Below are 15,947 nucleotides of genomic sequence, written 5' to 3' on the forward strand. Positions count from 1 at the left end.
CGTTTACAGCGCTGAATCGAGAAGAGGATCTGTCTATCTTTTTTGGATTTGCGCGATGTTATACGATGATATTGCTATTGCTTAGTGTGCTATCTTGATCATCAGCTTCACTGAGAATTACAGATACAGGTTTCCTATCTATGTATTAACATGAGGTAGTAGGATGAGGAGGATGTAACAGGTTAACGATCTTTGACGTTCTTTTAAAGAAACGCGAACGAACTCATTACACAATTTAATACTATATTACCAATACAATGATCATCAGATTTGAACTAAAATTCGACGCCGTTACAAACATCTGCAAATTCATCTTACCTTATTCCGTTCATCTTCATTACCACAGCTTCGCACGAATCACGTGACTTAATACATAACTCTTACGAATACGGTACACTTAAATTAATCACTATACTTGAGCAAAAATTGCAACCTACTAGAACCGTTTGCAAATTCACAAAGGCTCTTTTCGCACGAACGAAATTGCTCAGCATCCCACGGTAGATACACTCGTCGAGTATATCTACTTTTACGAAAGTTTCACGAAAGTTTCTCAGATATTCGAGGAAGAAGACAGGAAATATTAGGCGAACGTAGTCCGCCCTTCTTCCATTGTTTTAAAGTTTTCAAGTTGCGGGTCGATGTCCTTATCCAGACCAGTATGCCTAAAATATGCACGATCTTGCCAGTTGACTGATACGTGCCACGGCTGCCTTTTCATTTATTCATTCACCCTTACCATCGCGGTCGATTTTCTGTCGTTTGTGACTGATTTCGCGATGCAACTTCAGAAATAGAACCGTTGGTGCAATTACCTACCCCTCGTATTTTTTCTTGATTCCCTTTCGAAAATTATATTGCTTGTTCTACTTGTTCTCTGAGACCCTTTTATGCTATATACGGTAGAATGGAACTAAAATTTGAATTTAATCGATTAATTTTTTGAAGCATTGCGAACCACTCAGGAGCTATTTTTATCGCTTTTATTTATTTTATCGTGATTTATATAACGTTTCCTAATTTCTAGTGTAATCTATAACTTTGTTTCAGAATGGAGACGTTCCAAGAAGCTGGTGTTCAGATGTTAAAGGAGTTCAGGGCGCTTCTTCAGCATTCGCCGCTGCCTCTTCCGGGGACGCGACTTCTTCAGCTTCTGGCGTTAAACATGTTCGCCATCGAGTCGACGCAGTTAAAGGGTAAGTCGCCATATTTCTTTTCCGCGTGTTTATTTGATCTCCTCTCGTGTTGCTCTTTTCTGTCACGATTCGCGAAACGTGACGTGGAAAAAGGAAGGCAGAAATTTCTCTTCTCTCGCGAAATGTCGAAGATGGAATCGAAAGTTTCCAATTCGCGACTATTATCGTGGAATTATTCATGCAGGGGTCACGTGTGAATTATGTAGGTACGGATGGAATCGATACGTTTGCTGGTTCGCGATTCGAATTTAGATGGATTTGTATAGCACGGTATACAGAATTTCTGAGAAATGGCAAACAGTGCATTTGAACTTTGAGAATGAATTTTATTGAGTATTATTTGATTATCAAAATATAAAAAGTATTATAAATTAATTTCATCAAATATTGGTTTCTAATAGGATAACACAAAAGGTAATCTGAACGTATTAATTTTACCAGCATCTTTTCTCAGCAAGAAAAAAGCCTATTAATAATTTCATAAATTTCAACCTGGTTTCTACACCTTTTCAATTTCTACATTGTTAATGTTAATCAAAATTCAAGTAATCCCCAATTGTATTTATTAATATATCTCTTCTTCTATTAGTGGTAAACTATTATCTTGATTTGATCATTGCATATGGGGGTTGTTGCTCTTTTATGAACCGTTTACCTGTTTCCTCCAACATAGTTCCCTAATTGCAACCATAAGAAAGGCATGACTTGTCCAAGTTACGCGAACCACCGTACACGTTACAAGGATATTGCTATCATTTCTTATATATTGGCATGACTTCCTACATCGAGTTATGCTCAATTTTTCGCGCATATATTCGTTTCTATGATAAACAACATGTAATGTAAATAAAGAAATTCGTAATTTCAATAAACTGTAAGGACATCTCTCGAGGAGTACCTAGTCTCGTCGTCATTCTTAATTCTCAAACTCTCGCGTCCTCGAGATTACTAACGGGTTCGTAAATCGAAATACCACACCTAATGGTGGTCGTTCTTCAAACATCGTCTTAGCCGCCGAAAGTGAATATTTCTTACTTTATTAACACTTTACTGACCACTAGCGGTTCAACAGTATACGCACGTCCGACCGACAGCTCAGGTGCAGATTCTCCCTGGCGCCGGCTCTGTTTTGGTTTAGAATCTCTAATACCATTCTTTTCGTTCATGTCGAACGGCAAGTTTTTCAAATTGGTATAAAACTGTGGAAGCTTACAAAGTAACGCAACTGACGCAACTGAGCAAGGTACCTTAGTACTAAATAACAAATTATTGCTCAAATAATGAGAAAAATTATCGGCAACCAAAAACCGATTGATTGGCTATCGGTCGGTATAGTGTTAATTAACGCGCAGAATCGCTACTCGGTAAGCGATAGAAAATATTCTATCTAATTTCTCTATTATACTCATAGTAGAAAGGAAGGAAAGGAAAATCCTTTTCCAGGATGAAAGCGATGTAAATTAGGAAAAGCTAGGCTGATGATATAAGATGGTCGCATATTGTATGCTTTTCTCTTGTAGTGTTCGTGTATAAAAAAGAAGAAAGAAACCAATGAATAGGATAAAAGAATGTATAAAAAATACGATTAATATGGTGAGAAGCGAAACGACTGATCGAAATTACGTCTCCACGAGGAAGGCGATCGAAGCAAGGAAAAAGCTTGGCTGATGATACGACATGGTTAGACGTTGCAGTGATAGATCGATAAAAGACACGGGTTCGCGCTTGTTCGCGAGAGGATAAGTCGGCACTGTTGGAAGGCGGAGAAGAAAGTTGTTACGACAACGTTGTAACCGGCACTTTAGATCGAATCTCTTTCACGGTCACGTCCGTCTCTCGTTATTTAACGTTGGTACGTAAGCCCCGCTCTGTGGCCCGTGGCTTTATTGTTTCACGTCGTTCTGTCGGTGCTTGGCAGCGGCGGACGGCCGCGATAAATCAGAATAACGACTACGCCTGCTGCCAAAACCCATTCGAATTCAATTCGACGTATCGTCCCCGAGGATCTTTTCGTTTTCAGACGTATGTATACGCTCTGTCGATACAAACTGCTTTGTCTTGTCTTTGCCCCGTATATCAAAGTCTCTTTATCGAATCAGAGCATAAAACGCATTCCTGTACTTTCTTCTCGGATTCTCTGTGATGGTTTCGCGAGTGTAATGATTCTTATTTCGTTAGCGTTTCACGTTACGTATAATCGTACGAGTTATTGTGTCATTAACTGTGAATTAATCGTCAGCATCTGTTTTTTTATTTAGAGGATGATTCGTTGTGAGATGTTAGTTTACGTGCACTTTATAGTTTTCGATTTTACGATTAATCGTTGAATTCATCGTTTGATGTGTTAAGTGGGGTTTTCAAAGTGGTTCTGTAGAAGAACAATGGCTGATACATGGGGTTCAAGCTTTTAATAAGTTTAATCTCTTCAATGTTATAATAAATAGAGGAAATGAAAGATAAAAGATTCTTACAAGGAAGATTTATATATCAAAATTAATCATTTCGTTGTCAGTATTTCCATTTTGAACTGAACTTTTGTTTGTGGAATTGTTTCTGTTACTTAAATGTTAGAACATTCATTGAAAGCAAGATAAGCTCAAAATAATGGAACGAAATCTTTTTCTTTTCCTTCAATATCCACGAATGTTGATTGTTTCTTGGCTCTATGTATCTCATAAATGATTCTACAGATAAAAAATAAATATTTCTCGATAATTTACAAAGGACTATTCAACGTTTCAGTCAAAGGCATGTGTACCCAACGCGTAATATTCCTCGGTATCGTTCTTTATTTCGAATATTATTTACGGCTGGAAGCCTTTCGAGTCTTCGATCTTCAAAAAATTCGTAGGAGTGTCGTGGGCGTGAAATGGTGGTCTGCCGTTCCATTCGGATGCATTTATACTCTTTCAAAATGCGGCGTTCGTAAATTTCTATGGCAACGCAGCTAGTTTACGACTCAATACCCAGAAGAAATTCTCGACGACGTAAAATCGAAGGGGATGAATGCGCGGGCTCCGCACTGCCCAGTCCGATGCTCACGTTTCCACCATTTTTTATTTTACGTGCTATCCGCTCCCTAGATTACGTTTCGCGCTCGAGTTTTCCGATTTCGAGATGTATGTTCGATTTATGGTCATTTTATTCCATTTTGTAAGTGCTCCGACTTTGTTCGAAAGAACGCCGAGAGAATTTGCTTGCCCCTGTAGGTGTAATATTAACATTTCTGGAAAGAAATTTTTGGTTTGATTCGGACGTTGATTATTTCCGTACGTAATTTAAAGCTGTATAGAGTTTGCTATAAGAATCTAAAAAATTATTAGCGGTGATTGGGTTTATGAATAATATCAATAGGCGTTTCAAAACATTTTTTAATATCTTCAATTCATTTAGAGAAGTCTTAATTTACAGATTTTTTCTACCATATATTTTATAATATCGGTAAAGTCTGCTAGCAGAAACTAGATAGGAAACGGAAATTAATTACGTTTTGATAACTAAAATGAAAAGAAAGTGTGCGTGTATTCCTCTACCATTCTTTAATATTCTCAACCCTGCGAAACGAACGTTTCTTACGATTTCCTGTAATTCCTTTAGATTTTAACCGGATTACCGCGTCCAGGTAACTTTGTTTAATGTCCCTTTGAGTCATCCTCGGAGCGACGTGACTCAACGCCGCTGGAGCGGTGTACAAAAGCAACAGAAGCAGCCAGGGCATTCCAGGTTTTTGCGGCCGCGTGCAGGTGCTAGCCCCATATAATTATCGCTAATTCCTACACGAGAGCGAAACCCTGGTCAAGGACTCCTGTCTGTTCTCTTTCTCTTTCATTCGAAGACGAAAGCCACACTGAGTCATCAGCGGGGTTTGAACTCTTGCTGCTCTATTTCCGATGTAAAACCGTCTGCGCGGATCTTTTGCACCTGCGCCCTCTTCTTTTTTTCCGCTGGCCATTTAACTGCGTAGTTTCGTTGCAGAAGAACACGTTCCTCCGGCGAAAACTCTTCATCCACACATCTCCGACTCGTTTCCACGGAAACCCTTTAGCGTTCTTTCATTAAAGCCATTTCCGCGTATACCAAACGTGTCTTCATCCTTGTTTCCTTCCTCTTCTCGTATCCTAATATTTTTTGCAGAGTTCCTTCTTGCAGCATAGTAATAGAATCGTCTAGCGTATTCAGGATTCTAGAAATTTGTAGAACAGCTTGTTCAAGTTTTCTTGAATGACCAGGATTCACGAGATGGATTTGGAGTTGTAGAGATCCACACGAGACTCGATAGGTTCTGGTTTTATTGGGACAGTTCTTATTAAATGGTCCATTGTCTGAGAGTTAACACTACCGCGTCCTTAAAACCATAATTATCGAATTATTTTTTTTACACTTTCTTGTCTTCACCAAGAAATAATATAGATCTTACATACAATGCCGATAATACACTTCTTCTCAAATCGTACGTATTTGAACATCTATGCAACACGATTGGTTCGAATCAAATCATCGATCTTACTGCACCTAACGGACCAGTTTATGGCTTTCTCGACCTGGTGATAGGCTATAGTACGCTTTAATTATCTAGCAGCTCGTATGATCAAACATAGAGAAGTACTTCCTGATCATTGGACGTGGTAGAAACCGATCGGGAGTGACAGAGATACAGCCTGACACTTGCCAATGAATAACCTCATCTTTGACACGCTGATGGCCGTGCAATCGGCCAGCCAGTAATTGAAATCATAAACACCGCTAGTAATGGGCCATTGGGTTTATGGACTCGTGTCGACACTGTCTGCGGTCGGATGTCGCGGACCACCAGGGTCCTGACTTCATCATCCTTAAACCGCCACGGCGCATCCTTGTGGTCTGCTCTATCGATTTTCAGTCGGCTCTTTCGCCTCTTTCGAGCTACGAACGCTATCTTAATGCCCAGTGATAATTACGCTTGGTGCACAATCTTTTATTGCCTTACGTTTGCAGATTTAGGCGATGTGTCTATTATATCTTCCGGTACCATTCTTGAATCAAAGAAAAATTAAACACACACACGCATTCGTCAAGAAGTTAACATTCGAGAAGATCTTAATCACGGACAGATGAATCGTAGGAACGGCAAAAAAAACCCGGAAATCTTAAAATCTTCTATATTCGTCTCGAACGCTTCTTCACGCAGATTTGTAATTATTTCAATAAATTTTGTATTGTACGATTTGATATTGAAGCTGCTCCCTGAATAGGAGACCAGACAGAAAAGCGTAAAATCACATTCACAATTACTTTTCACGAGGCAACGAGATGGAGGGAGGGAGGGAGGGAGGGAGGGAGGGAGGGAGGGAGGGAGGGAGGGAGGGAGGGAGAGAGAGAGAGAGAGAGAGAGAGAGAGAGAATCTTAAATCTGCAAAAAAGCGAATCGAATTCCACCGGTACAAGACGTCGTTCGCATTCGTCCTCGGTGGAGGCCTATATTTTTCAACGATTTTAATCTCCTATTCGCCGCGAACGTAACTTTTTCATACACGTGTTTCACCCTGTAAAAACGAAACATCCGTTTTCTCGGGTCGAAGCATCGAGTCATCCTTGAGACATCCATCAGATCCACTTTGTCATCGATGGAATTGAAAGCACTCGAGGAGTCGTCTTTATAGCCGAGTGGTAGCCGAAGATATTGCACACGGGGCAAGATAATCCACGTCTTGGCCGTGGCTACTTGATGATGAAGAGATTCCTCTGCGGAAAAGGGTAAACGACCTTCCACGGCACCTAGCCGCGAATATACTTTGCTGCTTTCGAACCACCGGGTTCGGTTGTTACCAATCAAGTCAGGATCTAAGAAAGGCAGCGTCCAGATTACAGGATAGCCATCGCTAGGATCGTAGTTTTCGTCGTTTGATTCGCCTTTTGATTCCATTTGGCTGCCATAGTTCAGGCTCTACTTTGTCCAATATCGCAGTACAATGTGTGTATTTAGCATAATTTCTACGTCTACTTTTTGCTTAGATACATAGCTTATTACGTGGAATTTCACCGCGTGGATCATCATTTATTTTATTCCTCTTCTTTACTTTATTTTCGTTTTAATTTAGTCGAGTTATTTTAAGACGAGGATGTGGATACATATTCTTTCTGAAGGATCGCTTTCTGGGGTTAAACATTGTTAATTGATTTCAAGGAGCTAAGGATCTTTAGATTTTTATTGATCTTTTATCTTCTTCTCTTCGTTTCTTTATCTTCTCTATTAACCCTTTAGAATAAGGGTAATAAAACTATATTCATTCCTTCTTCTCTTTATGAATTATTTACATTGGGAAAAGTAAATTCTACAGAGTACGATATAGAGAAAATAATACAAAGTGTATTTAATACAAATTATAATATCCACAGTTCATCATCGGGAAGATTTTGCTTTATTGATCACCCATTTTTGTCTATAACCAAATACTAAAATGAACTTAATAAATGTGATAAAAATTCACGTACGTGAAATATATTAACGTAAAATTAATTACTCTTTTCAGTCAAAATCGTTAAATCAGTATAAAAAATCGCATTAAAGAGTGGAAATGTATATCCGTTTTCCATTTCCTGGAACAATTTACGATAAACCTGTCAGTCGTTCAAATGGGGTTGGAGCGTGAAACGACAAACGAGTCGCTTGATGAAAATTGGCACGTACGAGCGCTAATTCGAAATGGAAATACGATCGATACAGATGCAGTAAAAATCGTGATAATATAGTGTACTAGACGTGTTCGTATAAATATAACGTCGCTAATGTTCCATTCGTGACCACTCGGATTCAGTTTTCCTTCAACGCGATTACGTTGATAACAGCACAAGATCGATGCTGATTTGAACGTGTACCGTCGCATTGTACATGAGTTATTCGACAAGGAATCTTCCCTTTCCCTTATAAATAGCTCTCGTCTGAGCGGTTCTTCTCGTATCTTTCTTAAGCCAAGTTCATACTTAACAAAACGACATCGAAGAACATAATTTACAGCTTGTTGATACATCGAAGGAAAAGGAATTGTAGCGCTTTACGTTTTATCTTTTTATGCTATCTTTTTTCTTTCGTTTATCATTTGTAGCGATTGTATTAGGAATACGATTATGATTATATTGTTCTCTGTCGAACTATTTTTTTTGGTATAGATTTCGTAGTACGATTGTGGATAGCAGATAAAGTAATAATTGTTTCATCTCTACAATATTGTAGTAGTACATTGGTACAGAAATAATGTATTATATCATCTCAGTACTTCATTCATGCTCTTCGTCTCTGCAAGCTCCTTCATCAGGTATAAACCCGGCTTTATCCCTGTCCCGTTCGTCCATTCATTTTGTCTGCTCGTTTTACCTCGAAGCACCTTGCAAGCTATAGCCTCCACGGTAATCGGATCTTCGAAGGAGATAACTGAATTGGAAAAGATGGTCAATCCAGGGACCAAAAATCGTATCACGAATGAAATTCAATCGGGGGTTGTACGAGGACAGTCATCCCGCTTCACTTGGTCGATCCATGTCAGCTCTGTGATTCGACGTTTGGGAAAAGAAAGATCGTAACCGAGATATTTATATCCTCGGCAGCTGCACCTAGTCCCGAAAAGTCCAAGAACTCTAGTACAGTGCAAGCGTATGAAGGAAAACTTACTTTATTTTCGGTTGATTTTCAACGCAAAATCACCGCCTTGTTGATTGTATCCTGATTACTGGGACACCCTGTATTGTCGTCTACCGGAAAGAAAGATTATTTATTGTAGAAAAACAGAAGCATATTTATAGCCATTGTACCGATATACAATGCGTCTGAAGCTTATAGGAAATCTCGCCATAAGACAGAGCATCTTCACGTTAGAGTTTATCTAATTACGTCTAACTGTACCGGATATCAGACGAGTATTATTTGCGATAATACGATAGACATAGCTAGCTAATTCCCTCATCATTTTGTGGGTAATTCCCTCGAACCCCCTCTCGTTATCTTCATCGTACCGTTGCGTTGTATACTTCGTCTCGTGCGAGCAGACTATCAGCCGCTTTCCTACGTTGTAACTTTATTCTCATATATCAGAAGGATTGAAGGTATCTTGGCGATTCGCTGATAGAAATAAGGGAAGATGAAGTGAAGATAAGAGGCAGAGACCGGGCGTAGTATAGTGAATTCAGTTATTCAATTATTGTTTCGGTGGAAGAAATACCGTCGCAGATTAGTAGCGTGCGAAGGATTTTTGTACTGTTGATTTCAATGGCTTAGAAGACGGAAGTCGAAGAAGTTTTACCTGGTAATTGAGAAAAACGATCGGTTTGATCGCAATTTCATCTGAGCGATCTAGCGAATTTTTAGATCGGTTGAAAGATGAAGACGAGAAATTGGAATGAATCGAAAGTGATAAATAAATAGAAATTGATGTTTACAGAAGAAGATCGATGAAAATTTTATGGGATAATACTCGATATAATTCGATGAAATAGACCGAAATATTCATAAACTGTATTTTTATTCAGAATTAACGCTGTGTGCAGTTAAATGTATGCTTAATTGTAATAATACTATAGTAAATCGTAATACTTTAAATCCTGAAAACCTCGCGTTTCTTTTTTGGGCGCCGAACGCACCTACGTGGTTACCAAAAGCTGATTAAAATAGTCCGCAATATATATCTATGTCCAAGGATTACATTACCAAGGAAAGTAACTAGAAGTGTACAACTGGGAGGAAGATAATTCTACATAAAAAAAGGAATGGAAAATATACAATTTTACTTTTTCTACGCGGGACTTTGTTTTTAAGATGTTTATTATTTTTGAACATATTCACCTAATGTTATATATAAATGGAAATATACTATAATATACAATATATAATACCATCATATAGATGATAATCAAAATGATACGACGAAGATAAATAAATTTGATAAAAGTCGACATTCATGTTTCCAAAAGCTTCCGCGTGTAAGCAGTTGCAAAAGGTAGAAATGAAATTTATCCCGTTATTTTATCGGGTTCGGTAGAATTCTAATATTAAACAAAACTAAGAAGTTATAAGGCGAGAAATAAAAAAAAAAAAATTATCATTCCTCTATCAACACAAAAATGGACGACCTCTTGATCTCTATGAAAGTAGCCCGTGAGGCTAGCATGAAACGCGTGCAAGGGCGTCGCGCTCCATTAATAACCGCGATAGCAGGCCCCGTGACTTACTACGTTGGCGGCAGTGAAATTCGCAAATTACGCGGTTCGAATCACTTACTCGCTGCGAAGGGTGCATATTAAGCGGCGACGACGATCTCCTTGGCGGGAAGCAGAGCAAAATGCCCACGCGTGAGGTACGCACCACCGCGGGCTAGACAACGAACAATCATACCTACCGACGTCCAGACTTAATGTACCTAATGTCTATAATCTCAGATCATCTGCATCCAACCGTGTATATCCGTGCGCAGCTCTTTTCCACATACTCGACTTCTCGATGTCGACGTTCTTCTTCCATGCAACTCTACGACCGCTAACTTATTACATAGGATGTTTCAAAAAGTTGAGGTCAAACTTCAGGAATGCATGATACTCATCAAAACGGATACATTTGTTTTAATAAGCGTGAGTCGAAATATTATTAGCTTTGAAGCTACAATTGTCTGTAGGAGTTTTGTTCCTATTGCTAAGTGATATCGGAACAACTACTTAATATGCGTGTATTTTATTAATTTTTGATTTCCGAATACTAAATGGATTTTTATAACTTTCTATCTTGCGTATCATTGTTTCTCTTTTTCCTTGCCCTTCCTTATATTCCTTTTTCCATAAGTCGCGTTTCCATACATATATATATGTATATAGTATAATTAACTATATTAACTAAATCGGTATGTAAGTATAATCAACTAATGCATATCGTACTGATTATGCTTAATCTAACAACAAATCTACATGATTTACTCGATAAGTTAGATATATATACAATAAAGTTTCTTATGCTGTTACTCGTTACAGCCCCAAGATTAGCGATATGTATTCGAATCCATGTTTATCAAGACCTTTTTACTTATTTGGTTGACTATTATGTGCTCCTAAAGTTTGACCCGACACTTTTGAAACATCTTGTACTTTCAGACAAACTGTTTCTTTCGTTGTTTTCCTCTGTTGATCTCGTTTGATTTTCGAAGGGGTTTATCATGGCGTCAGTTGAATGAACGTCCGGCTGTTTCGCGGTTAACCGCACGTATCGCTGTTATTAAATTGCCTCATTGTTTTTACCTTTGTTTCCTCACGGTCGCTCCTGTTTTTATCGGATACGGTCCCCCGGCAATCATTTAAGAATACTCCTCTTCTACTCTGCACCTTCGACGGTCGTTGATTAAGTCGTTCAGGCCTCTGTTAAATTTAGGGTTTCCGGTTAGGCAGTAGACGCTGGAAAACGATGGTCGATAGAGTGGGAGTGGATAATGATCGCGGTTAGTTCTTTGTGGTTGCGTTTTCCTTTTTTGGGGCGGTTTGAATTTTGATATCGGCAGGAAGAATTCTTGTTAGTTTTGGGCTATACTTTTGATAGAATTTTATATGTTTATTTTAGTAATTTCGGGTTTGCAGTAATTGGGGTTGAATGTTTGAAATTTGAAAAGAAAACAGAATATCGTCAGTAATAAGTATATTGAATTAATTATTTTAATTTTAAGATCCTACACAAGCCGCTCTAACTAGGTTTAGGGAAAGATTGCAAGTCTTTCGAAACTATTTCCAACTATTAATTCGCTATTAATTTGAAAAATTCAAAACTCAAAGTCGGATATGTTCACAACATATAAACCGAAGGGTTTGCATACTTATGAACTGCAGCCTATACTGCTTGAAAATGATAGTTACTTAAAAATGGTTTGGCAGGACCCACGTCAAAATTGCTCGAGCTTCGGGTATATTCACTTGAGAAGATTACACGAAGGTAGTAGCTTGGGCTAAAATTTCAGCTAAAAGAAGTGTCTCCCGTATGCTGCTCACGTGCGCGAATCCGAAGTTATATTACCGATCGAGGCTGGCAGAGGCGAAGAGAAGCGCGCCAGGAATCGGTTCCGAGAAACTCGCGGCGAGACCTCGTTGGCATAAATTATCGAAAAGTACAGCCCTCGAAAAATCCACTGTTCGTGTGCGTGCGTACTCGGTTCGAAATTGCCTCTCTAAAACACGAGAATTATTGCCCTCCGTTCTCCGGTTCGTTCTTCGTTGGATTCGTTGGTTGGTTTCGGCCTGCTTCAATCCGCGCCCCGTTTCCCCTCGCGGGTTCCTTTTCGCGCGTGCTCTCCCACACGCGCGCTTTGCCTTTGTAAGAATGTCCCGGCACTCGCTGGCAGCGGCCATGTAATTTCATTTCACGACACTCCGCTGAACAAACGAAAAGGGAAGAAGCTTTCTCGAGCCGTCCCGTTCAGCCTCGAGCCCCGTTGTTCGACGCGCTGAAAAGAATCGATGTGTATAGAGGTTGTAAAAGGTTGGAGGTGTAACTGTTGCATGAGATGGATGGGAGAATTCTCTTTTCAGAATGGTTGCTTCGGGTGATGTTTGGTTAAGGTTTGTTTTATTGCTTCGGTATTTTGAAAAATTACGCAATAAAATACAATTACGTTTGCAAGTAACGAGTTTGCAAGTAAGTTATTCTATTGTTGCTTTATTTTAAAATGTGATGTAATAAATACGTATTTATAAGTATCGGGACAAGTAGATTAATAGCTTTTTTAAAGAATAGGATAAAACTTGTAATCGAATCAATTAGGGATTACTAGGATTACTGAAAATTCAGTAAAATATTATATTTTCCTCAAAGAAAATTATAATATTACACATTTTGTTATTTATATCTTTTTTAAAAAATTATGCATATTATATGATCGTATTTGTTTTTTAAATAGCACCACGCATGAAAAATTTATTTCTATATTTGATACATTTGAAAACACGAAACTGGTCGTTAAGCGGTTGTCTACGTTTCTCGAGTGCATTTTCCATTTTCTCTTCCCACTTCGTCTGGATTGTCCGGACTATACGCTGTTCATCTATATGTGTGACCCGTTCGCATGATTGCGGTACAGTGACCTTTGAACTTTGCATCCGCCCAGACACGGCTACATCCGAATATTAGGAGGGATCATTAGGAGGGATGCGAATCCTGCTGGATTACCGCAGATTAAATTAATCCAGTCTGTCTCTCGGACCGGTGCCTATTCCACGTGACATTTGCACGCGGTGAATGTAATGTTACTGGATTTGCAGCTTCATTATTAAATCTTAAATTTGCATGAATATCTTTAATTAACATTTCATGTCTATACATGAATAATAAAATTTAATCTTTTTTTGCAAATTAACATTTATTATCTTGATAATAATATCTGGATAATAAAAAGTATACTACTTCCCACGACTTTTAGATTAATCGATATAGTCTTATCTAGTAAAATAGGATCTCTATTTTTGTAAAAATAGGCCAAGGATATGGTAAAAAAATAGAGCAATCTAAGACATTGCTTTTATCGTTGTTTTCATTAGAACTTTTTTACTCCTTCATAAAGTGACATTAAAAGCAAAAAATATGAAGGAAAATATATTTATCAGGTTCCTTCCCTCTGATCTTCATATTCACTCAGTTAGTAAACTCAAATAGGTATGCCAGGATAATATAAAGGACAATATAAGGGACAATATAAGGGACAATATAAGGGATAATATAAAGGATAATATAAAGGATAATATAAAGGATAATATAAAGGACACTATAAAGGATAATATAAAAGATAACATACCAGAATGTACATAAGAGCTTAACCATGAAAGTTTACGCGAAAGGCTGGTTACACGTTCATTCGGTTGAAACCGGGGAAAGAATAGCATAAAGAATAGTAAGATAGGAAAGGGCTAGAAAAATAGGCAAAGTCGATGAAATAGTCGACGCCAATGGATACGCATCTCTGGATGCATCGTCGTGACTAAAAGGTCTCCGAAAGATGTTATCAAAGCGACGAGAAGACGGGTCACGAGCGGGTTTTTGCACGTAACAAGAGGGAATTTCGTAGGATCTTGCAGAAGGAGCGAAACGTATGCAACACTTTGCACGGGTCATTAACACCTCGGTCAAGGCTTTAAACGAATCTGATTGGAGGGTCGCGCGCGAGCTCGTAAAAACCAGGACGGTGCTCATGGGGGAAAGAATAGGCTTCCTGAGATTGTCCGTGGATAAACCTTTGGAACGAGTAAATTGCGCGTCAAGCGGAATTACGTAAGGGAAGAACCCGAGAGAACGGAGATCGCGTTCCGATACGTAGCGACATTTACTGCCGGAGGTCTATATCCTTGTTAATTGCTTGTTCCACTTGATTCGTTGTTTCTCGTTAATATGAGACCAGATTGTCGCATAGCTCGCTTTATTGGTTAGACCAGGTCCCTCTTCTACGATTGAGAATATTTTGAGAATATTGATCTTCCACATCGATACCTTAAAAATAATAAATCTAAACGTTTTGTACAATAATGTTATAACACGGTGACAATAGCGTAGAATGTTGAAGGGATAAAGGAAGAAAAATCAAAATGCTAACAACGAGTTGTTTTTAAATAAATTAAGACTGTCATATTTTACAGGGAGCTTTTATTTCCGAGTGCTATCGATTCTGAGAATATTAATTTTCCTCATTGGTACGTCAAAAATAACGAATCTCGATATTTTATACAAGATGCTGTATCTATCGCGATTTATCGGCGAAAGAGCAGAGGGAGAAGAATTAAACAGAAATGGAATCCCCGATGATGAATTATCGTTCTCCAATTAATTAGGATTGTCACACGGAATGTCATCAGTTTTTATTACACTAATCTTCCTTATTGAAATCTCGATGTATTATACAAAAAATTGATGGCTAATAGAGTAAAGAAAGAAAAACTGAACAAATATGGAATCCCTGACGATAAGTTCGACTTGGATTGCAATTGTCACGTCTTTCGTGAGATCTTTTGCTCTCGGGTGCCACCGATTCCAAGAAGATGTCAGCCTTGACAAGGCCACTAAAAACTGACTCCAGTTTCTTTCGTAAATTCTTTCCATGGATGGGATTGGCAGGGAAGATGACGTCCTGGCTGATCCTTCTTCGTATCCGTCTGGCTGTGTGCACGTTTCACGGGGAGGATGACGCTGTTTTTGCGATCCCGCTTCTCACGAATAATTCGCGGTTGGCAAGGGACAATTAGGGAAACGTTTAATAACACGATAGAAGCTGATTTCTTCGCTTTTGCGATTTGGAACGCATGCAAAGATACATGTTCCTAACTTGTACTATACTGTGTCAGACTGCTTGTTAAACTAATCGCCCTTCCTACGGTTATTACGTTTACTTGATTCGATTTGAGGATACTATCATTCCGTCTGATGCTTTGATTATTTTAATATCCATCCTCAGAAGTAAGTTTCGTGGTTTTGTTTTCTGACGTGAGCTGAATCCAATAGTTCTTGCTTCTCATTTTATTGCTAATTATTTAATAAGTTACCAGATACTAGTTGCTTACTTGGTGAAACTCAACTGTTCTGAATATCATATCTCATCCTTCCCATTAAGCTTCATTACTAGATACCCTGATGCAACTATGTGGTTTATCATACAAATCGACAAATCAACGACATCCCTCAATCATGTTCATAACCTAAGAGGATGAATGTTACTCAACACACGTAGAATAAGCTAGGAGACTATTAGTAGGTATGAATTCTTATTTTAATAA

The 15,947-nt window shown here is 38.5% G+C and overlaps 1 protein-coding gene across 5 annotated transcripts in view; it reads left to right on the plus strand.

Moving 5' to 3' along the window:
• Positions 1-15,947, plus strand: part of LOC117207319 (telomerase-binding protein EST1A-like) — a 143,083-nt gene that overhangs the window by 29,961 nt on the left and 97,175 nt on the right. For all 5 annotated transcript variants that reach the window (XM_033447392.1, XM_033447395.1, XM_033447393.1 and 2 more), the window contains one exon: positions 1,051-1,196. In XM_033447392.1, the coding sequence (XP_033303283.1) occupies positions 1,051-1,196 (146 nt within the window). The remainder of the gene's footprint in view (positions 1-1,050; positions 1,197-15,947) is intronic.

Source organism: Bombus bifarius, unplaced genomic scaffold (assembly GCF_011952205.1).
Source record: "Bombus bifarius isolate JDL3187 unplaced genomic scaffold, Bbif_JDL3187 scf7180000008026, whole genome shotgun sequence".
NCBI classification, from domain to species: Eukaryota; Metazoa; Arthropoda; class Insecta; order Hymenoptera; family Apidae; genus Bombus; species Bombus bifarius.